The sequence below is a fragment of the Mesoplodon densirostris genome, chromosome 1 (assembly GCF_025265405.1).
Source record: "Mesoplodon densirostris isolate mMesDen1 chromosome 1, mMesDen1 primary haplotype, whole genome shotgun sequence".
In the NCBI taxonomy this organism is placed as follows: Eukaryota; Metazoa; Chordata; class Mammalia; order Artiodactyla; family Ziphiidae; genus Mesoplodon; species Mesoplodon densirostris.
This window is the reverse complement of record NC_082661.1, coordinates 205,931,059-205,954,398: the sequence shown is the minus strand read 5'-3', so window position 1 is coordinate 205,954,398 and position 23,340 is coordinate 205,931,059. Positions and strand designations below refer to the sequence as shown.

The window sequence follows — 23,340 nt, the reverse complement described above, 5'->3', positions numbered from 1 at the left end:
TTAAATCATTCTTTCCTTTGCAATAAAAATTGTGTGTATTAGTTTGTTAAAACAAAGTGCTTTTCTGGGCTTCCCTGGTGGCACAGTGGTTGAGAGTCCCCCTACCGATGCAGGGGACACGGGTTCGTGCCCTGGTCTGGGAGGATCCCACATGCCACGGAGCGGCTGGGCCCGTGAGCCATGGCCGCTGAGCCTGCGCGTCCGGAGCCTGTGCTCCGCAACGGGAGAGGCCACAACAGTGAGAGGCCCGCGTACCGCAAAAAAAAAAAAAAAGAAAGTGCTTTTCTATTTGCAATTGCCAAGACATGGAAGCACCCCATGTGCCCATCAACAGATGAATGGATACAGAAGATGCGGTACATATATACAATGAAATATTACTCAGCCATAAAAAAGAATGAAACATTGCCATTTGCAGCAACATGGATGGACCTAGAGATTATCATACTAAGTGAAGTAAGCCAGACAAAGACAAATGTTTTATGATATCACTTATATGTGGAATCTAAAATATAATACAAATGAATTTATATACAAAACAGAAACAGACTCAGATTTATGGTTACAAAGGGAAGAAAAGAGGGGAGGGATAAATTAGGAGTTTGGGATTAACAGATACACACTACTTTACATAAAAATAGGTAAACAACAAGGATTTACTGTATAGCACAGGGAACTATATTCAATATCTTGTAATAACCTATAATGGAAAATAATATGAAAAAAATATATAATTGAATCACTTTGTTGTATACCTGAAACTAACACAATTTTGTAAATCAACTATACTTCAATTAAAAAAAAAAGTTTTAAAAGTTGCAACCTAAGAATAGGTGTTAACTGTCTTCTCCTTATTCATCTTGAAAAGATATTAAGTTTGACATCCACCCATGACTATGTGATAAAATAACTACAATTTCCCTACTAATAAAAGTGATGTCTGTGAAGATTATATTCCAGAATTTCTCACTCTGTATCCTATGATGTATCCCTACACTTTAATTATACAGACAATGAACATGCCATAGAGAACATATCCCAATAGCATTAAAGGAGCATAAGAGACTTCACAACAGAAAGAGCAGCAGCAAAGTGATAGTGTCTTTCGTGTACTTATGAATTGCTAACTAGGCACTAGTGTTTTGCAGAGATTTCGTTTAAACCTCATAGCAACTGCATTGGTAGAAATTATTAAATTCATTTTACAGACGAGGAAACAGACACTGTTTAGTGCCTTGCCCAGTGTCACAAAGCTAGGAAAGTAGCAAAGCAGGGATTCAGACCACCAGCCTGCCTGACTCACCAGCTCTGACTCACTACCTTAGCTCTTACCACCCTCCTCCCTGTTCTATCCTGTGCGGAGGGAATTTGTCTAGCACAGAAAAATTTACCTGCATAACAAACATCGACAGAAGATTTTTAAATATGCAAAGGGTAAAGTTCTAAGTACAATTCAAGGGAACAAAATACAATAGTAAAACATTTAAAACAGTTCCAATTAAACAAAAAAATATGCTTCCTCTAGAGAGAATGGCCATCCTTCCTGATAATTTTCAGCTGAGATCAACGTTAGAGCAGATAACACCCATAAGGACAGCCTACTGATCCCACAGTGCATGGAAGGTTGAGGGTTGCAGGGTATTTATAAGCACCTGACCACAGAACCTGGGGTCTTAACCACCATTCATTTCAGAATCCTGAGGGTGCTGCTAACTTGGAAGGCCTACACGGCCATGGGTGGGGGAGGATGAGGGGAAAAAGCAAACACATGCTTTTACTTTTGAAATAAGTCAGGGTGCAGCCACGACCCAGACATGACAGAGCCCGCAGTCAGCTTACCAATAAGCCCCTTGGTGGCGCTGGGTGGCACGGCCACATGGGCAGCCATGGCGACGGGCTTGGCTTCTTCGGCGGTCGCAGACATCATGCTGCTGCTTTCAGCTTCGAGGGAAACGTCCTTCCCCCCCCTTCGCTTGATTGTGCCCGTGTCCCCCTCCGAGTCTTCTCCCCAGTACCCCGTGGAGGAGGCCCAGCTTGCCCGGGACTGGGCTTGATCAAGACTCTCTCGGCTTTGACTCTGCCTGTTATACTTTGTGCTATGGTCGGAAAACATCATTTGGTCCACATGGCTGCTTGAGGCCCATAACCCTGCGGTGTCCCCTGAATAATCAAAGTGAGTGTGCCCGAAGGGGAGCGTCTCCCAGCTCCTCTGGTGCTGGATGGTCTGGATGTTATCATGGGAGCCGCTGGAGCACGATGTCCAGCTCCCTCGGCCACTGTCAGCAGCATCAAGTGAGGCTCGGTCCCCCTGATCTTGGGAAAGCTCCTCTGTGCTGGGAGAAGAGATCACTGTAGCTGCAGCGTACAGGCCCCGGCTCTCAGACAGTGGTGCGCAGGTCCTAGGCGGTCAATGGGAAACAAAGAGAAAAAAATAATAAAGAGAAGAGGAGGGGAGGGGAGGGGAGGGCAGGGGGGAGGGGGGCCAAGAAAGAGGGGACGGGAGGGGCAGGGGACAAGAGAGTAGAGGAGGGGAGGGGGGAGGGGAGGAGAGGAGAGGGAATGGGAGGGGAGAGGGGAGGGGAGGGGGAGGGGACAAGAGAGTAGAGGAGGGGAGGGGAGGGGAGGGGAGGGAGGGGAGGGGGAGGGGAGGGAGGGGGAGGGGGAGGGAGAGGGAGGGGAGGGGAGGGACAGGGACAGGAGGGAGGGGGAGGGGAGGGAGGGGGAGGGGGAAGGAGAAGGGGGAGGGGAAAGGGCAAGATTGTTAACTAATAACTCTGTGCTAAAACGCAACCACTTTTTCCTTGAAAGGTGGCTTTCTTTCCTTCCAGGAAGAGGATCAGGCTCCAACAGACTGAGCGACAGTGGCCACTCGGCCCTGTCCAGTTTCCTCCCGTGACGTCACCACAATATCAACACGGGGGAAAAGAGCAATCACCTGCTTACAGTAGAGGAGCACTTTCCTTACAGTGCTCACTACAATCTGACTATTTCGGGAAAGCAGCTCATTGGCCTGAGTCAACCCCTGCCCTCAGCGCAGAGCAAATGTGTCCCAGTGAAGGACAGACCTCACTGGGAAAGCAGCCTGCCTGGTGCCTCATGATCGGGAAATGGTGAACATCAGAACTGGGATGCGAGAGCACCCCTGGGCGTCCCGTAAACAGCCCCGCACATGTGCAAGAGAGGAGCGAGCACACAGACGAGCCCCTACCCCAGGCTGCACTGGTCGGGCTCCCCCGCCGGCCGCCTCTCCAGCCGGCCTGTGGCCAGGCTGGTCTCCACAGTGCCGACCGGTGGCCTCTGGCGCCGTTCGTCAGGCAGCGAGACGGGCAGCGAGTCGAAGGAGGAGTTGCTGACGATACTGGACCGTGAGGAGATTTCGCTGTGGCCGGAATCTGAGAAGTTATCCACGGTGCCACTCGGAGCCAAAGTGTAGCCTGCGTGGGAAACACATCACTCCTTAGACACCGAGGGTTCACGGCGTCCAGCTGACGTCTCCTCAGTGGACGCAAAACCAGAATGCAGGCCACAGGTACCACCACGGAACTGGGGAGAAAACACTCTACTTGGGGACTGAGCTACAGTCGAGTTTTACTCAAATGCAGTTTAGTGTGTTTAATGAAAGTTTAGAGAGGAAAAAAGAATACACTGTTCTATGACCCAGGAATGGATGCAGACTGGATCACGGCACGACTCGACGCTGCTCTCTTAACTATAAATTATACTACATTAGTCTATGTAAACGAAACTATGAAGAATGACCAGGATGATATTTAAAAGTATGGTTTCCTTCTCAAACTGAAAAGTCAGTAGTAATTTTGTTTTCAATGGAGTTTTCACTTTTAGAACTTTACAGCATAGAATAACTCCACTGGAAAGATCTGCATTGTAATTTTATTTTTATTTTTTAATATTGGGGTTTTTTTGTTGTTTTTTTTTTGAATTAATTTATTTTGGCCACGCTGTGAGGCATATGGGATCTTAGTTCCCAGACCAGGGATCAAACCCATGCCCCCTGCATTGGGAGCACTGAGTCTTAACCACTGGACCACCAGGGAAGTCCCTGCATTATATATATTTTTTTGCGGTACGCAGGCCTCTCACTGTTGTGGCCTCTCCCGTTGCGGAGCACAGGCTCCGGACGTGCAGGCTCAGTGGCCATGGTTCATGGGCCCAGCCGCTCCATGGCATGTGGGATCTTCCCGGACCGGGGCACGAACCCGCATCCCCTGCATCGGCAGGCGGACTCTCAAACACTGCGCCACCAGGGAAGCCCCCTGCATTATAATTTTAAATGGACACGTATGAATAAGAAATAAGACCTGAAGAAGGTTATCTTTGGATTTTTGCCATTTGATTTTTCAGCATTAATAATATACTGGATAAATCACATGAAAGCCAATTGTTTTGAAGGACATAATGTACAAAATCTCCATTTTTCTCCCTGGACCATCACTATGTCTAAACAGATGTCCATTTTTTGGCCTGAAGGACTCTTAACTCTTTGTTACTAAAAATAATTCTGAAAGTCACAAAGGAAGAGAGGCTTGTCTTGACATTTTTCACAAAAAAATCCAAATCTCCTTTCTCAGTATTCACTTTTTTTTTTTTTTTTTTTTTTTTTTGTGGTATGCGGGCCTCTCACTGCTGTGGCCTCCCCCGTTGCGGAGCACAGGCTCCGGACGCGCAGGCTCCGGACGCGCAGGCTCAGCGGCCATGGCTCACGGGCCCAGCCGCTCCGCGGCATATGGGATCCTCCCAGACCGGGGCACGAACCCGTATCCCCTGCATCGGCAGGCGGACTCTCAACCACTTGCGCCACCAGGGAGGCCCTTCACTTATTTTTTACATTATTAAGAATCTCATGTTACTTAAAATACTGATTTTATATGATTATACGTACCCAATGAAAACCTAATAAAAAAATGCCATCTAGAGCACCTAAATGTTGCTAATTTACTCTCTGAAGAGTACTTCCCCATCCTTTCAGTAAATTATGAATTCCTGATTTATTTTTTTAACAGTCGCACAGATGTTGATAAGATTTCATGTGTTCATCTATGAGATGTCTTCGTATAAACCACGCTGCAAGTTCTGACAGACAAGATTTCAAACCCTCCCTGAACAGTCTACCCCCCAAAAAAAATCTCTAGAAAAATCATCCCTCAGGTGGAGCATGTGGTATGGGGAGGAATCGTCCCATTTTCCTCAACTAATGAGATGACCCCTTCCCGTCTCTTTCCTGCTGGTCCATCTACCCCGTAGGTCCGTGGTGCACTGTTATTCTTGCTACTGTTCTCACTTCCATGAGAAGACGGGGAGCTGGTTTAGTCCAACTGCCCGCAGCCAAAGGATCTCAGCTGACTGCCACTGCCACCCAACGACGGACGAGAGAAGAATTCAGACGCACCCACTGAACAAGGACGAGAGACTGACACCCACATAGAACGCACACATGTCTGACACAGCTGAAAAGGAAAGCAGGAAAGGTATTTGTTGTGCCGGTGGCCTCGTCTAGTGAAAACTGTCCTGGCCGTTTATTACCGGCTTACTTAGGCCCATTCAATTATAGGGTAGGGGAGAAAGTAACCCCGAGGTTATGCAGCAGAAAATTATCTAGTATTTTAAGATAAGAAAGCATTAATATCAGAAGGAGAGTTTGAGTGCCTAAAATTTAATCTCCTTAAAAATAAAACAAGATAGCAACAAAAAAGATAATCAAGACTCATGTTAACACAATGAAAGATAAATCAGGAAGATATTTAGTTTTTCTTATGTTTTTATAGGCCTCTACTCTGTGCTGAATGCTATGTAATCATATTTAGTTAGAACAACTGTTAGTATAAAAAGAATTATTTCCACACTTACAATCAGTAAAAAAATGAATTTTTGAAAGGGCTTATATAAGCTTGACACTATTTATTTATAACTATAATATTAAAAAGTACCAAAGTTCTTCCAAATTTATAAACTCAGGGGAAAAAAAATCCATTGGGTGTTACATATCAGGTGTTTTTTTTTTTGAGGGGGGGCACACAGTGTGGCTTGCAGGATCTCAGTTCCCTGACCAGGGATCGAACCCATGCTCCTTGGCAGTGAAAGCGTGGAGTCCTAACCACTGGACCGCCAGCGAATTCCCAAGGTCATTTAAAACGACTCTAATGTCAGAAGTGATGTAATCTCTAACTAGAATTTATCACTGCTGAAAGCACAGGTCCCCATGAAGGAGAGGAAGAGTCACCCAGTCACCTTTCCTTGGCGAGCTCTGCGGGGAGGTCGGTGGGGAGGAGAGCTGGGAAGACGCATTCGATATCGTGTCTTCTGCTGGCCTCTTGTGACGCTCCAGGCTCCCTTCCTCAGACAAAGCAAGAATCTTCTTTAAAGCTTGTGGAGAGTTTATACCTGTAAGAGAAAGAAAATGATTTCAATATGCATTTCCAAGACTGGAAAGACTATGATGAAGAACAAAAACAACTTCTTTTGTGTTAAGATTGAATGTCACATGTCATTGCAGGTTGTTTCCAGGCTTGGTGGTCTCTGTACTCTGCCCGCGTAAACAGTGAGATCACGGGGGCACAAGGTGCCCGCCATGTGTCTGCTGACACCTGCCAAGGACTAGAAAGGCTGCTGCTGCTATTCCATTCTGGGTTCCAAACCTTGACCACCACACTCTTCAACAATACATCAGACAGCGATGAAGAAACAAAGAGACGATCTGGAAATACTCTGAGTTAGGATGAGAGCGGCGCAGCTCAGAATATTTATCAGAACTCAAGTTTGGGTTGGAAACAGGTATTTTGGTGGTGTGGGAAAAGGTAGCTCATGGGACGTGGGAGTGATGGATGGAAAGTCAAGGGCCAAGAGCCAAAAGGAAGTAGCGAGAAAAGAGACCGAAGGAGCGCTAAGAAATCAGGCTAGTATTTGATCAGTAAGCGGATGACAGAGAAGGTAGGAGGGGACCCAGAGCGTGCTGGGTCCCAGAAGGGTCCTGGAAGCCACCGGGGAGGGTTTCCAGGAGTGGGGTAAAAGGGCGCGGAGGGGGAAGCCATCCAGCGCAGCGCCAAGTGCAGGATCAAGTCAGATGATGTAGGGTGGAAGAAAAAGGATTCCATGTGCCAATATCAGGTGATTTTTTTCCCCTAAAATTTTACTTTTAGGAATGAGGGAGTCACATTAAGAGATGTTTACTAAGCCTTATTATAAGGCAGTCTCAATTACCTCATTCTGAACAACAAAGAGACCTGAGGGAAGGCATTAGAGGTTGATACTACCTCAGTGAATGTTACTTTTTATGTTCTCAGACTTAACAGAATCCATTAAAAAGGAGGCAATGAAATGTAACAGAGATTTAATTCTTCATTTCACCTCAACACCTGTAAGTGTTCGATACTACTTTAATACAATCTTTTAAAAATGGCTTTTCAAGCAATCTTTTAATTACATGTGCAGATACTGATATATACAGGGTACATGAAAATACCAGCTACAGGAAAGCTACACCAATGAATAGCTTTGATTTGGAAAAGATTTCCAAGCCAGCATCATACACAGATTCAAAAAGTGCTGCCTTCCAACAGTGAAGATGCTATGCCTTAGAAAAATCTGTTCCACTTCAAAAGTAGTTCTAGGGATGACGAAGACACTGAAGTAAAAAATGCAGGAAGTATTCAAACAAAATTTATTTCATGAATGGGGGTGGGCTCAGCATCTCTAAGTTACTATTTTATATTCTGTGACTTTAAGTGTGAAACTATCCTAAGAAGACACATGACTATCCCATCCGCATTTCTAAAGGTCATAAATTCAAATACGCCTAAAAATATTGAAGAGAGAGTCTCTCTGGGGAAGGGGGGGTGGGGATGGCTTTCCATCAGGTGCACCTACATGGGGGTTAACAGTCTGTGTCCACATCAGAAGCTCGACAGAAAAGAGGCAGTAGAGGTCGGCTTGCAGGGGACTTAGGAATATAAGAATATTAACAACACAGTGGAGGGACTTCCCTGGCGGTCCAGTGGTTAAGATGCCACGCTTCCACTGCAGGGGGCACAGGTTTAATCCCTGGTCGGGGAACTAAGATCCCACATGCCACGCAATGAGAACAAAAAATAAATAATAATAATAATTAAAAACAAAACAGTGGACAAAGGAACACTAATTCAGTTCATTTGTGATGGGGGAACAATGTGAATATTTCTTTTTTATTTTTGGCTGCATTGGGTCTTCGTTGCTGCACGCGAGCTTTCTCTAGTTGCGGCGAGCGGGGGCTACTCTTTGCTGCGGTGCGCGGGCTTCTCTTTGCCGTGGCTTCTCTTGTTGTGGAGCACGGGCTCTAGGCGCGTGGGCTTCAGTAGTTGTGGCACGCGGGCTCAGTAGTTATGGCTCATGGGCTTAGCTGCTCCACGGCATGTGGCACCTTAATTCCCCGACCAGGGATTGAACCCCCATCCCCTGCATTGGAAGGCGGATTCTTTATCACTGGACCACCAGGGAAGTCCTGCTTTGGCTCCTTTAACATTCACAAACTGACTGTATTTTCCTCCCAAGTTACAGAATCAGTGACTCAACAAATGAGAGTTCACCTCCAGACAAATCATTTCACTTAAAAATATTCCGCCTAAATTCCAGCAACTCATTGATCATAAGGCAAAGCTAGTTTAAACAATGTTTATGGACAAAACAGCTTCTGTACTTGTTAAAAATTAAATGAGTAATAGCATAATTCCCCCATGGCATGCCTTGCCTCCACTGCTATGACAAATGAGCATGATTAAATGAGATGCTCTATGAAAACAGTGCTTCCCACTGGTAAAAGTAAAGTTTAACTTTGTGAACATTAATGTCTTACACAGAGGGAACAACCAGAGGGACACTCAAGTATACCAGATGAAGTTACCCGTGATAAGTATCGTTTCCTAGTCTGAGAAGCAGGCAGTGAATGAATAGTGCCAAAAGAGGGTTGTGGGTTGTTTGTTTTTTTGTAGGCGAGTTATACAAGCCATCTGTATATTTTGGAAGTTAAGTCCTTGTCGGTCACATCGTTTGCAAATATGTTCTCCCAGACCGCAGGTTGCCTCTTCTTCTTCTTTTTTTAAAAAAAAAAATTTATTTATTTGGTTGTGTTGGTCTTAGTTGTGGCAGGTGGGCTCCCTGGTTGCGGCTCGGGGGCTCCTTAGTTGCGGCATGCGAACTCTCAGGTGCAGCATGCAATGTGGGATATAGTTCCCGGACCAGGGATCGAACCCGGGCGCCCTGCATTGGGAGTGTGCAGTCTTAACCGCTGCGCCACCAGGGAAGTGCCCACAGGCTGCCTTTTCATTTTGTTTACGGTTTCCTTTGCTGAGCAAAAGCTTGTAAGCTTCATTAGGTCCCATCTGTTTATTTTTTCTTTTATTTCCATTGCCTTGGGAAACTGACTTAAGAAAACACTGCTACGATTTACGTCAGAGAATGTTTTGCCTGTGTCCTCTTCCAGGAGTTGCATGGTGTCCTGTCTTCTGTTGAAGTCTGTGAGCCATTGTGAGTTTATGCTTTTGCGCCTGCCGCGAGGGCGTGTGTCACTGATTTGCACGCGGCCGTCCAGCACCACTCGCCGAAGAGACTGTCACTTTCCCACCGTATGTTCCCGCCTCCTTTGTCAAAGATTAACTGACTGTAGTGATTCACACAACAGTGTAATTCAACTCTACTTCAACAGAAAGTAAATTAAGAGGGAAAAAAAAAAAAAGTGTGTGCGAACTTAGTCACCTGAGAACTTAGTCACCTACCGAAAGGCGGGAGATCCCGTAGGGGCACTTTCTTCCGTGAAGGATAGAGGGGCACTGCGGGAAGCTGCAGCCCCGGGCTGGGCCTCTGTGACGGCTGCGGAGCCTGTGGCGGCGGCTTCGGCTGTAGCCCTGCCCTGGGGGCCACCGGGGAGGTGTCGGCCTTGACAGGCTTTCTGTCACCGGGATTCTTAGGCACTGGTAATTGTTTGGCGTGAAAACAGAACGAGAAGTTTAAGAAGTTAGTGGCCACACAAGGGATACTTTTAGAACTGCATGAGCATTTCCCACAGTTAGAACACTGAAGTATGTATCTTATTTTTCCCTGTGGCCCATAGATAAAGGAGAGAAACAGGGGAGGGCGGGGAGAGAGCCTCCGTCACAGAAAGAAGGCACGACAGAACCAAGATTCTTCACTTTATGAAACAAGACATCTCGAGAGATGATACTGTTTCAAGTACCACATTTAAAAAGAAACGAAAAATGTGGATAGCTCAGTACGGTGTACGTACGTCTATGAAAAACACGAATCTATTATACAAGCTACAACAGGAAGACCATTAGGAATTATTTTTCTAAAATGGCACCCAAAATGTCTTGACATAATGAGCTTAGTTTTCATTTAGTAGATGATACTAGCTGCAGTCTTTTCAATATCAAATTCTCTCTTCAATGGGGTAGAATTATCTATGTTGCTAATAGCAGCCAATACTCCTTGAGTATCGTACTGAGTGTATAATTCCATGGCAGATGGAAAGCAAGCCAATTTAACAGGGCAAGTAAATGCTATATTTTAAGTGTATTAATATTCAAGACAACTCAATGACTTCCTTCCCCCATCTTACACATAATGGAGCTCAAGTAACAGGCCTAAGGTGACTCTGGTAGTACAAGGAACAAACAGGATCTGAACTCAGACCAACCTGCCTCTTTTTTTTTTTTTTTTTTTTTTTTTTTTGCAGTACACGGGCCTCTCACTGTTGTGGCCTCTCCCGTTGCAGAGCACAGGCTCCGGACACGCAGGCTCAGCGGCCATGGCTCACGGGCCCAGCCGCTCCGCGGCATGTGGGATCTTCCCGGACCGGGGCACGAACCCGTGTCCCCTGAGTCGGCAGGCGGACTCTCAACCACTGCGCCACCAGGGAAGCCCCCAATCTGCCTCTTGAGGACAAACTCTTCACCATGACACACAGTGCTTTAAGAGTGTCCTGGGTAAGTCTGATAACCTGAATCTTTCTCAAATTACCTAACATTTAAGCCCTATAGAAAGTATCTTCAAACTTGCCCATAAAAGACCCCAAAGTGTCCTAAATGGAAAACGTCTCTGCCTTACAAATATGGATGCCGAGAAAGAGAAAGTAGCCCCCATTTCTGGCCTGGCCAGACTTTCAAAGGCTGGGGAGCTATACATTAGGCTGAGCTGTGGTTCCCTGTGGAGAATTCCTGCCTTACACGGTAGCTGAACTCATTGCCAAGTGCCGGCCAGGCTGAGGGGGTCAGAGGCAGCCAGCACACCTAGCTCTGTGCCCCTCCCAGGCTGCCCATCACTTGGCAAGTATCTGTGAGAAAACAAGGGATGCAAATGGGAGCTGCACCTGTCCCGGTGTCCCCTGATGGCACTCTGGCTGCGTCGGGGTGAAACCAAAGCCAGTCACCCCGAAGAAGCCTACGGTGTGTCTTGGTCCCCATGCGAACCCCACTGGGCACGGACGGGGCTCAGCCCAGGACAGTGCCGTGTGGTCCCCAGAGCCGCCTTCAAGGGAAAGGCGAGCGTGTCTCAGGATGCGAGCTCCCCCTGTGCCCAGCCCTGCTTTATCGGCACAGGAAACCAATCTGCATTTCAGCCGGACCCGGCAGCCACCTTAAGGAGAAACTCACATGTGTTGGTGGCCGGCTCGCACTGCAGGGATAACGTCTGAAGGCTCTCCTCGTCCATCTCCAGCTCCAAATTGGACAGGTACTGCTTCACTTTTCGAGCCATTTGGGCATCCTCGTAAAGCTTTTTGGCATTGAGAAAGGAGCTACGACGCACCCGCTTTTTGTGACCACCTGTCTGAGCAACGTCTAGCACTGTTGCGTTTGTACTACCCTGGCTGAGAGACCTGGAAGACGAAAAGGTAGAGCTGCAGCTCGCTCCAGGGTGGGATCACTTTATCTACTGGAAACGTGCCGAGATGCCTACAAATAGTCTACGTTCAAAAGGCCACATGCCTCATTCTGGTAAGTAAACTTCACAAAGAAATATAGAATCATACAGATCAAAACTATTTTTTTCAAGTTTAAAAAGAATCCTACATACACTCTACATACACATATATGTTTGGCACTTGTTCTGTTCCAACTAGAAAATTCTACTTTTCGCCTCTATGGAGCATTCAAGGCAGCTCTCTCATAGAAGCCAGCAAGTAATAATGATTATATGTAAAAGCTCATGCAAGGATAAACACACAGTTGCAATCATTAAGAGTGACATAATTTTTTTTTCTCCTAAAGAGGATGTCTTATATAAATTTAAAGAAATTACAATGTTCACGATTGTTTTCTTATTGCTTGGGTTAAATGTAGTGAGTTCGTCAAGTAATATGGTCAATCTGTTAATAAAATGGTCATGCAAATGTGAAAACACATGTATGGAAACTAGCACATGAGTTGTTAAGAATTATTTTTGAAAAGAATTGGTTTATAGGATGAAAACAGTAGTTAGTTGAGCTGTAAAAAATCTAGCTTTAACACCGAGGGGCACCTTTTGTACTACGTACATTTACTTCTCAAAAATCTGTGCAATAGTATTTAAACTGCACAAGTTTTCCTTCTGACATCCTTTCTCCCCTCACCCCAGGTTAGATTTTTCTCATTTCAAAACACACAAATTATATTAAAATAAAGTCTTTCTGAAAGCTCAGGAGTGGGCCTGGCCTACTGTTCCCCAGAACAATCATCAATCATTTCACAGCTCTCTTGGGTCATGACCTCAAAAGCAAAAGCCCCAGTAGATGAAACTTGAAGTCAGTTTGCCAACTGAAATTCTGCTAGAGCAAGAGGGTTAGGAAAAAATGCAAAAATGCAAAGCATCAGAAAACACAGCAGGTAAGAAAACAATGCCACGAGCGGGACGAGAACAGTGTGGGTGTGCAGTGTCCCCGCCACTTACCCCAGACTCCTCCACTTCTTCTTCCTGTAAGTGAGAGCCGTGGAGGTTGAAGCATGGGTGTAGAGAGAGACAGAGAGATCACAAGCTCAGAAAGAAAGGACTAGACTTCTGGACAAGCAGTACTAGAAGCCCACAAACCTCCTCACACAAACAACTTGACCAGCAACCGTTTTCTGGCTCAAAAGACAAACATATGTAAATATTTGGTTCTAAAGACTTTTGTTCTCTCCTTCACTGGATTCATCATTTTCGGCTACACTGACGGCTAAATCCCTTGTGTGGACAGTGAGACAATACTGTTCAGATTGTTTATATATTTTAGTTCATACTATCAATTACACCTTTTAGCTCTGCAAGTCAGCGTTCTGAAAAATAAAAATAGCTGTGCCTCATGTTCAATGAAAAACGTCTGAGGGACCAACTGTTTTCACGACAGCCCACAGTGCACTGGATGTGGAATCAGACAGTCATTCCAAATCAGAGCTCGACGGAGATTCCCCACACACCCTGGTACATGTCACCATGCTACAGGCGGGCCTATTCAAAATCTTCTCATTTACTGGGAAGCTCTAAGCTCAATCTTCTCTAACCCCGCGAGCACTGCTGAGGGTGACACACTCACCGAGTCCTGAACATGAGGGCAGGGTCCATGTTGACAGAGGCCATTCGGCCAACGTGACGAATTTCTTTTGCAATCATTCTTAGCTTCTCAAAGTTGACCAGCCCGTCGACTTTGGAGTCGTTCCCTGTAATTGGCAAAGAAGGAAAAGGGAATCACATGGCATTTACCCTATGTCCCCACTAGTGGAGACAGAAATCTTCCAACTTACACTTACCCTCGTGAAGGAACGTGAGATCCTTCTTGATCACCGGGAACAGGGGGATGATGGGAGGCTGTAGGTTTTGGCTGTTGAGGACATTGCGGTATTTTGCCATGTTTCTGGAAGGATCAAACAGATCTTGGAGATCTTGAAACAGCTTTTCGTATTTATTGGGAAGTTTCTCCCAGGTGGTTCGCAGTCTTGCCACTGGTGCCAGGTTTAGGCCGCTGAGGGGGAAAAAAGAAAAGTGGTATTAAATTAAATGACCCATCCTTACGAAGTAAGTAAAAGAGCACGTTGTTTATTTCTTAACATGCAACAGCTCTGTGTGAATGCTGTGTATGCAGAGCAAAGTACAGGATTCATAAGAGTGTTAATAATTCTGGGTAATGAGAATTGAAGCTGGAACCAGGGACAGCGCTGAGGGGTTTTATTCTTTTTCCCTTTACACCCTCCTGGTCTGTTTACTGTGAGCAAAACAACTGGAATGCCAGGTGTCCTGAGGGCAGGGCTGTGTTTCGTTGCTTCATCTCCATACATAAAGTGCTTGGTGCCAAGCAGCCTTTTGATAAAACAGACTGGACAAATATCCTAGAGTAGTAACATGAAACAAAAGCCATAAGAACAGGAAGAGTAACAGATATCGTGTATTAACACATATATGTGGAATCTGAAAAAACTGGTATAGACCATCTTATCTACAAAGCAGAAATAGAGACACAGACGTAGAGAACAAATATATGGATACCAAGGGGGAAAGCGGGGGGAGGGGAGAAATTGGGAGACTGGGATCGACATGTATACGCTACATATTATGTATACGCTATTGATATTATGTCTATTGTATTATGTATACAATAGACAACTGATGGGAACATACTGTAGAGCACAGGGAACTCTACTCAATGCTCTGTGGTGACACAAATGGGAAGGAAATCCAAAAAAGAGGGGATATATGTATATGTATCAATGATTCACTTCGCTGTACAGCAGAAACTATCACAACATTGTAAAGCAACTATACGCCACGTAAAAAAAATAATAATAATAAGAGCATGATCAAACTCCTAGACAGAAAAAATGACTAACTGAATCATCACCATCAACATCAATACTGCTCATTGTTTCAGTCTGCACTTTCTTCCATCCTCAGTCTAAGCACTTAAAAGGGAAGAAAAGTAACATTTACTAGGCATCCCCCTGCTTTGTGCTGGCTGATGCAACTCCACATACATTGTGTCATTTCGTCTACTTGATAACTCTTTGGGTCACTGTTATTTTATAGAGAAATAAACTGACTTTCAGAGAAGTTCAAATAATTTGCCCAAAGTCACAGAGCTAAAAAAGTGGTGAATATAGATTTTCTGGGCTTTAAATCAGCATAAAAAAAGATTTTTTTTTGAAGTATAGCTGATTTACAGTGTTGTGTTAGTTTCAGGTATACACAGCAGAGTGATTCATCATATATACATACACACACACACATATATATCTATATATATCTATTCTATCTATATATAAAAAGAATATATCTATTCGTTTTCAGATTCTTTTCCCTTATAGGCTATTACAAAATACTGAGGAGAGTTCCCTGTGCTGTACAGTAGGTCCTTGTTGGTAATCTATTTTCTATATAGTGGTGTGTATATGTTAATCCCAAACTCCTGATTTATCCCTCCCCCACCTTTTCCCCCTTTGCTAACTATACATTTGTTTTGTACGTCTGTGAGTCTGTTTCTGTTTTGTAAATAGGTTCATTTATATATCTATATATATATTTTTTAAGATTCCACATATAAGCGACATCATATGATATTCGTCTTTGTCTGGCTTACTTCACTTAGTACGATCATCTCTAGGTCCATCCATTACAAGAGAATTTTTTTTTTTTTTTTTTTTTTTGTGCGGTACGCGGGCCTCTCACTGTTGTGGCCTCTCCCGCTGCGGAGCACAGGCTCCAGATACGCAGGCTCAGCGGCCATGGCTCACAGGCCCAACTGTTCCATGGCATGTGGGATCCTCCCGGACCGGGGCACGAAGCCGTGTCCCCTGCGTCGGCAGGCGGACTCTCAACCACTGCGCCACCAGGGAAGCCCGATCGATACATATTTAAATCTGCCAACTGAATCGAACCTTACAACAAATATGCTCTTACCTGATGATTGCAAACATGGAGTTAAAATTCTTGCACTCCCTGCAGTGCAGAGCTATCTTGATGAAATGCTTAATGATCTTCATCCTCTTCAGCTGGTTCGTCTCCCGCAGAATCTCAGAAGCCACCCAAAACGTCTCCTGGTTAATGACCTCCTCGAATTTCTTCAGGTTGGCACAGCTGGTTTTCGATCTGAGCTTGAATAGATCATCTATATACTCGGTGGGCTCGATGTTGCGGAAGAGCTCGAAGTTGCGCATGGACAGCTGAGTGGCCACCTCCACGGTGCTGAGCTGCAGCAGCGAGATCTGACTCTCTCTCAGCAACTCCTGAGCATCTTCATCCGAACAGAGGGTCTCTGTCTCCATGTTGTTTTTCAAGTAGTACCTGCGAGAGACACAGAATTCAGAGCCTAAGCAGCAGTCTCACGATACTCCTTGAAAGAACGATGCTGTCTACTGAACGGTGGCGAGAACGCTCCACTGAATGATGGAAGGACAGACAGAGAAGGCAGCAGCTCCTAGGTCACCAGATCACAGAACCCGGCCCAGCCGGTTTCCAGCCTTGAAAACCCGACGGAAACTAATGCATCACATGGTATTCCATCTGTACCAGGTGCAATCATTTTGTCTTGTCCTTCCCTGCCTTCTAGATTACCTTTTTTTTTTTGCTAAAAAGGACAGAAAATAGCTAAATTTAAAAAATGATCAGTTTAAATAATGAAAAAAGCTCTGCGGAAGGAAGCAGGAAAGACTGATCAATCCAAGTTTACCTATTTATTCAAATACCAAAGAAACCTATAAGCTATTTCCCTCTATTTGATCCTATGAGGAGAACGATCCTAAAATAGATTTTAACTTTCAAATATCTGATTTTCATGAAAACCCTCTAAGTAAGTGGGGCAGGTATTATTCCTATTTGTCAGATGAGGAAACAGAGGCTCCCAAAGATGTACGCCAGCTGTAGAGAGAAAACTCAGGGTTAGCACTCCTTTCTCTCCATTAAGTAACTTGGTGAAAACAGAATCCAGATGTTTGCCCTGTGATTTTTTTTTTTCCCGATTTTATACAAAGATGCTCTCCTTAAGTCAGATTCCATAAAGGAAGAAACAGAATGAGCGGGGTGGTCCCACTAAACTGGCCTTCTGCATATATCGCCGAAGACACAGACCTCGGGACCTTGACACTCACAGATTTCACGTTCTCAGTTTTGATTACTCATGAAGCCCACCATGTTGAATCCATTTGTAATTTTCTTGAATACTGACTGTGAATCATGACTCTGCACCTCAGTGAGATTTGGAGAACTCCACCAAGATTACACACAGGTCAATGCACATTCAAATGACAACGAGACAATAGGCCTGCTAAAACAACCCTACCCACTAGTGTCAGGGCTGGAAATAAAGTGAAAGTGAAGAAGACAAAGGAAGTTATAGTTGACAGCAAGAAAGCAGAAGCTCTGAATGAATTAAGCCAGGTTTAGATGCATAACATGAAGAAGTCAAGAATACAATGAAACACTCCGTACGGCGAGAAAAAAAGAAAAAATGTGATTTATGAAAACAATTTTCAGTAAGTGCAGAATCTAGTCATTGTACGAGAGCCGAAACTGAACTACTTTTTTTTTTTTTTTTTTTTTTTTTTGCGGTATGCGGGCCTCTCACTGTTGTGGCCTCCCCCGTTGCGGAGCACAGGCTCCGGACGCACAGGCTCCGGACGCGCAGGCTCAGCGGCCATGGCTCACGGGCCCAGCCGCTCCGCGGCATATGGGATCCTCCCAGACCGGGGCACGAACCCGTATCCCCTGCATCGGCAGGCGGACTCTCAACCACTTGCGCCACCAGGGAGGCCCTGAACTACTTTTTCAACTTTCCCTTATGTGTGATTTGAGGCTATCAATTACATTTTATCAATGGAAACACCACGCAAGAGGCTGACAAGATCCCGTACAATATTTTCCTACGAGTACTGTGTGATATAAGCGCTCTGAAGACCAAGCAGCAGAAGACCACACTCTGAGGCAAATGAAGTTTGGTCCCAGAGTTAAGAAGGGTTTTTCATAGTGTCGAACAACAACAGGCAGTTTTAGCCAGCCACACTGTCACAGACATCTCCGCGGAAACAAACGAAGCTCCTGGAAAAGTCCGGTAGGCAGGAGCGGGTGACAGAGAATACTAGTGGAAGATGTGTTTGTGAAGGTGCGTCTGCCAGGAGAAGGGAGATGCCCTACTGTGCGTCCTTATGGGAGCATGAGCACTGGCCGGCAGCGACAATGGTCAGGTCACAGCCCCCTTGTTTTACACGAGCTCCTAAGAGATCCTTGCGAGGGGGTCAACAGTCTACTGTGTGCATTTCCTTTGATACGGCAATGCTTGGTGAATGGGGAGAATCTTGCTTTTAATCTGCAACTTATTTTAAAAACCCTTAGAAAGCGTTCACCAGACTGTGATGTGGGTTTAAGGATGGGGTAAATAAATCCAACAGGATAGATGACGTCTACCTTCCACTCAGCTGTATTCTGTCAGCAAGTTTGGAAAGCTGATCCGGAAGTCTTCTTTGTTTGATCACTCCCTCTGGTGTGACAGAGACCTCACAGAGTGAGTACTGATCTGGGGTGGTGGTCACAGCAAACTCCCGGATGGCCTGAATGACCACTTCCTTCGCCGTGGTGTCCTTACTGATCATGATGTATCGGCTTTGCTGGTCAGCCTTGAAAACCCTTAGCACTTGATCTGGCAAGTCTGGGGGAAAGAAGAGCCATCTGTCAGTAGAAAGGATTTCAGTACCTGGCAATACAATTAAGGAATGCAACCTGAAAACGTCTCCTTAGAGAAGATAATGCTAAAGTGTCATCTCTCCCTTACTTCAACCCTCCTGCAAAGATTCACTCAGTCAATATACAGGCGTGCTGCATGAACACATTTGCCTAAAGATAGCCACATTACCCACAGACAAAGGCCAACAGATCAGGTCACAACAGCAGCATGGAGGGCTGTCAGGTTGGCAGCAGAAAATGAAACATTTAAATCTGAAGTCCATCTTTACTACACTGAAGAGCCCAGGAAGCTGACTGAAAATATGCCTCTTACTCTTTATTTAACATGACCTGGTGATACCTGCATGGTACGTGTTAACCTCATTTTAGGAAAAAGAATGCAAGTTCAGAGAGATTCATTTGCACATGGGCATATCAAATTGGTCTGAAGAATAAAAACGAACCGGTTCCAGCTGTTGGAAATTTACATTTTATCCTGACTTTTAGCATCTGATAGAGTCCATGCCATGCCAAGAGAGATACACACAGCATTACCGTTATGTCAGGGGAAGAAAAGACGAGAAAACAAAAGCAGTGTGGGCCATGCTTACCGGGAGTAGCACTGAAGTCTAAAATGCGATGGTGGGACTGCAGTAGATCAGGATTACTGGACGATAAGGTGCCACTGACGGGCAGCGCGGTCGGGATGTGCTTGGTCTGCCTTAATCCGACTATACTGTCATCCTGAGACTGACCAATCCCGATGTCGCTGAACCAAGAGGAAAGGTAGAAAACAGACGATCGGCAAGTTAAAAAGTTATGACTCATCAACGTGCACAGACGATAAATAAACCATATTTCAGAAAACCCACAGTTAACGTACAACTATCATTAATAAATGCGGTTGGAAATTGCAAAAGCAGCTACTGCTTAAGTGTATCCAACTCATGTTCTTAAGTGCACAGCATGTTTCTCTAAAACCTTTGCCTTTTTAGCTTAAGACAAACCATAACAAATATTAGTAGTTTCTGAGTACAGACATATATTCCAGAAAAGATGAGCCCTAGTTAGTCATGGAAATAGATTTAAGAAAAAGCACATTTTTAAAAAGGCATTTAGTCACTCAAATGATGACTTCTGCCTCAGAAGGGTAAGTTGTTTTATTATCTTAAAGAAATGAAGAAATTGAGTAAAAAATGAAGAGAAAAAAAATCCAAACTGTCCCAAGTTCATTCTCCAGTGTTTCAGAGAAATAAATGAGATCATGATGGAGTCAAATGTAAAGAAAGCTTGACACAGACATTATTTCTTAATTATACAGAGCATAAAAAAGCAGTGGTGCATGGTGACATTTCTTGGCATCAAAAAAGAGGCAATGGAAATCCAATGACTCACTTTCACTTTGAACTCACTACTCGAAATTTCTAGTTCTACGTTTAAGCTCCCAGAGAAATACTACTTACTATGGATAGCTACAAACTCATTTCCACTTATAAAAGCCTGGGGACAACTCTTGAAACATGGCTTAATAATACATAACATTATTTCTAGATTTGAAGGGCCAACTGTTTCCAAAACATCAGAATGAAATAAGCACAAACAAACACAAAATAAGTAGAACACAAGCAAATGGTTATAGCTCTGACCAATTTCTATAAATACCTTGAAACAAGGAGAAAGAAGATCATACTAAGGTTGGGATACCAACCAAGGTGCCATAAAATAAGACACTTAGCATCAATTAGGCTTTCAGACATGACAGCTTGATCAAAATAACTACCATTTTTAATGGCTGTGCAAAGAAAAAAAAATCTAGCAGCATTCTTCCTCTTTATTTGGGAGGGAAATGGAAATTACAGAGGCAAATAAGCAAATACAAGAACAAAGAAGATTTTAGTGTAAATTCTTCAAACTTCATAGATAAATATGATCCAGCGATCCCACTCCTGGGCATATATCTGGAGAAAACACTAATTTGAAAAGATACACGCACCTCAATGTTCATAGCAGCACTATTTACAATAGCCAGTTGTGGAAGCGACCTAAGTGTCCATCAAGAGATGAATGGATAAGGAAGACGTGGTACATAAACACAATGGAATATTACTCAGCCATAAAAAGGAATGAAACAATGCCATTTGCATCAACATGGATGGACCTAGAGATTACCATACTAAGTGAAGTAAGTCAGATAGAGAACAACAAATTATCTATGATATCGCTTACATGTGGAATATTAAAAAATGGTACAAATGAACTTATTTACAAAACAGAAATAGCCTCACAGACATAGAAAACAAACTTACGGTAACCAAAGGGGAAGGTGGGGAGGGATACATTAGGAGCTTGGGATTAACATATACACACTACTATATATAAAATAGATAACCAACAAGGCTGCTTAGCCTGGGGAACTATACTCAATATCTTGTAATAACCTATATGGGAAAAGAATCTAAAAAGTATGTATATATAAAATGGAATCACTTTGCTGTACACCTGAAACTAATGCAACATTGTAAATCAACTCTATTGCAATAACAGTTAAAAAAAAGATTCAAAGGTAAGTCTACAACAAAATTAAATTTTCAGTTAAGTGCATAGAGGCATGTATATACAGACAAAAAGGATTCATGTTCTATGCAACATTAAAACCTTCACATCTTTAGTGGAATTTTATTTTTCAACCATATAAACCAGGCTTTATTGTCAAAAATAGTAGATGTCATACGTAAATTAGACAATTGCTAAGGACTCAGACCAAAGACAGAGCCAACTGGGCCTTTGCTGGCACAGATGCTATCAACCCTGGTACACTCCAGGCATCCCCCAGTGAGCAGCCTTCTTCAGAGCTGTTTCTCAGCAACGTTTCAATACCAAGCATGATGATCTAACGCTCTACTATCAGCTGTATCTCTGCCGTCCACAGATGCAGGGTTACTCTTGGACTGAAACTACTTTATATTAAAGGCTTAGTTCAGAAAGGTCCACCTCTGAGCACATTCTCTTGTTGCTGGACCTCTAGAATTCTCTCATTGCTACTGAGATTTTTTGACCTTGGTTAACTTTATATGTAGTCTGTTGGTTTATTTTCTCTTTCCTCAGGGTTCTGCAGTCTTTCTCCACTTACCCGACAAAGAGACCTGAGCTTTACCATCCTCCTGCCCACCCACCCCATACGCATATCGCTCTTCCGGGCCTATCCTTGTCAGGCTGCCACCATCCAACATCTTAGCTTCTGTGATACTGATAATGTTTGAGAGAGAAAAAAACCCCAGTATATCTGGAAGATTCATCTGGGACTTCCCTGATGGTCCAGTGGTTAAGAATCCACCTTCCAATGCAGGGGATGTGGGTTCAATCCCTGGTCGGGGAACTAAGATCCCACGTGCCATGGGGCAACTAAACCTGCACACCACAGCTAGAGAGAAGCCTGTGTGCCACAACTAATGAGCCCGCGTGCTCTAGCACCCACACACCACAACTACTGAGCCTGCGTGCCACAACTAGAGAGCCCGCATGCCACAACTAAAGAGAAGCCTGAAACGAAGAGCCCACATGCCGCCATGAAGACCAGCGCAGCCAAAAAATAAAAAACAAATTTAAAAATTAAAAAATATAAAGTACTAGGAGATTCATCTGCTTGACTACTTTGGTAGCTTTGTCAAAAAAAATCTTTCTTAACATATGCTTATTTCTAGGAGAGAAAAGTTTTAGTAGTAACTAGTATTAAATAAAGTCTATCATACCAATATAACAGATCCTACAGTTTACTGAGCCTTCTTTTAAATATAACTATTCTTTTCATTTCATTTCAATTACGTTACATATACGGATTATTTCAAATAATTTTCATAATAATATTTAATATTTCATAAAAAGATTTAAATGAGTCATATATGTTCTTCAATGCAAATTATTTAAGATGTTTCCTCAGTGCTTTAAAAATCATCATGTCTAATTTTTATCCTTTTTTCTTTTCCCTTTTCCAGCTTTTGAATATCTTTCTAAATACACAGAATAACATTATACATAGTATTCTCATCCTGTGTCCTTTGCCAACACCCTGTACTGGGGATGGATTACGTCCCAGCTCTTACATGTCACATTTCTATTAATACTCGGCAGGGTCATGCTGACTTGTGTTAGATTGTTTTAAAGGTTCATACTTAACTCATGGTCAACTGACTCTAAGATTTTTTTTGTTACTGTCCTGCTAATAATTCTATGTTAAAGTAACTGAGGTAACTTTCTTATCTACTTAAAAATGAGCTTTTCATCAAGAAGCGTCACCTAAAAAATCGATTCCTATTTTCTATAATGCCAGCAGGCCTAATCCACTGTCTCTTAGAAACTTACTTGGTATAATCGTACTCTAGAGTCTATAAATAAAGCCATCTTACTCACTGCTTATCCTCAGGACTCTGCTGTAGCAGTCTTTTCTAGCTGATATGAAACCACCAATCATTATAGTTTAATGGGGAAAACACAAGTTTGACACTCGACCCATTAACAGCATATCCTAGACCATATCTCTCTAATCTTTGGATGAAAATTTTATCTGAAGTGGAATTAAAAAAAAGAAATGCTCGATACACTCCTGAATGCTTATATGTACTGCTCCTCTGTAGGACCCATTAGATTATCAAAGACAGAAAATAACCTTTATGTTTTCAAGTTATCTCTTACACCTCTGTAGTT

General features: G+C 43.7%; 1 protein-coding gene across 7 annotated transcripts in view; it reads right to left on the bottom strand.

The window, feature by feature from the left end:
• The window catches only part of RAPGEF2 (Rap guanine nucleotide exchange factor 2), a 249,480-nt gene that overhangs the window by 4,365 nt on the left and 221,775 nt on the right, over positions 1-23,340 (bottom strand). For 6 of the 7 annotated variants that reach the window (XM_060114714.1, XM_060114723.1, XM_060114737.1 and 3 more), the window contains 11 exons: positions 19,251-19,408; positions 18,385-18,625; positions 15,886-16,269; positions 13,746-13,957; positions 13,532-13,655; positions 12,910-12,933; positions 11,637-11,860; positions 9,762-9,956; positions 6,247-6,399; positions 3,209-3,434; positions 1,840-2,399 (listed from right to left, as the gene is read on the bottom strand). In XM_060114714.1, the coding sequence (XP_059970697.1) occupies positions 1,840-2,399; positions 3,209-3,434; positions 6,247-6,399; positions 9,762-9,956; positions 11,637-11,860; positions 12,910-12,933; positions 13,532-13,655; positions 13,746-13,957; positions 15,886-16,269; positions 18,385-18,625; positions 19,251-19,408 (2,501 nt within the window). The remainder of the gene's footprint in view (positions 1-1,839; positions 2,400-3,208; positions 3,435-6,246; positions 6,400-9,761; positions 9,957-11,636; positions 11,861-12,909; positions 12,934-13,531; positions 13,656-13,745; positions 13,958-15,885; positions 16,270-18,384; positions 18,626-19,250; positions 19,409-23,340) is intronic. The other variant, XM_060114729.1, reaches the window with a different exon arrangement.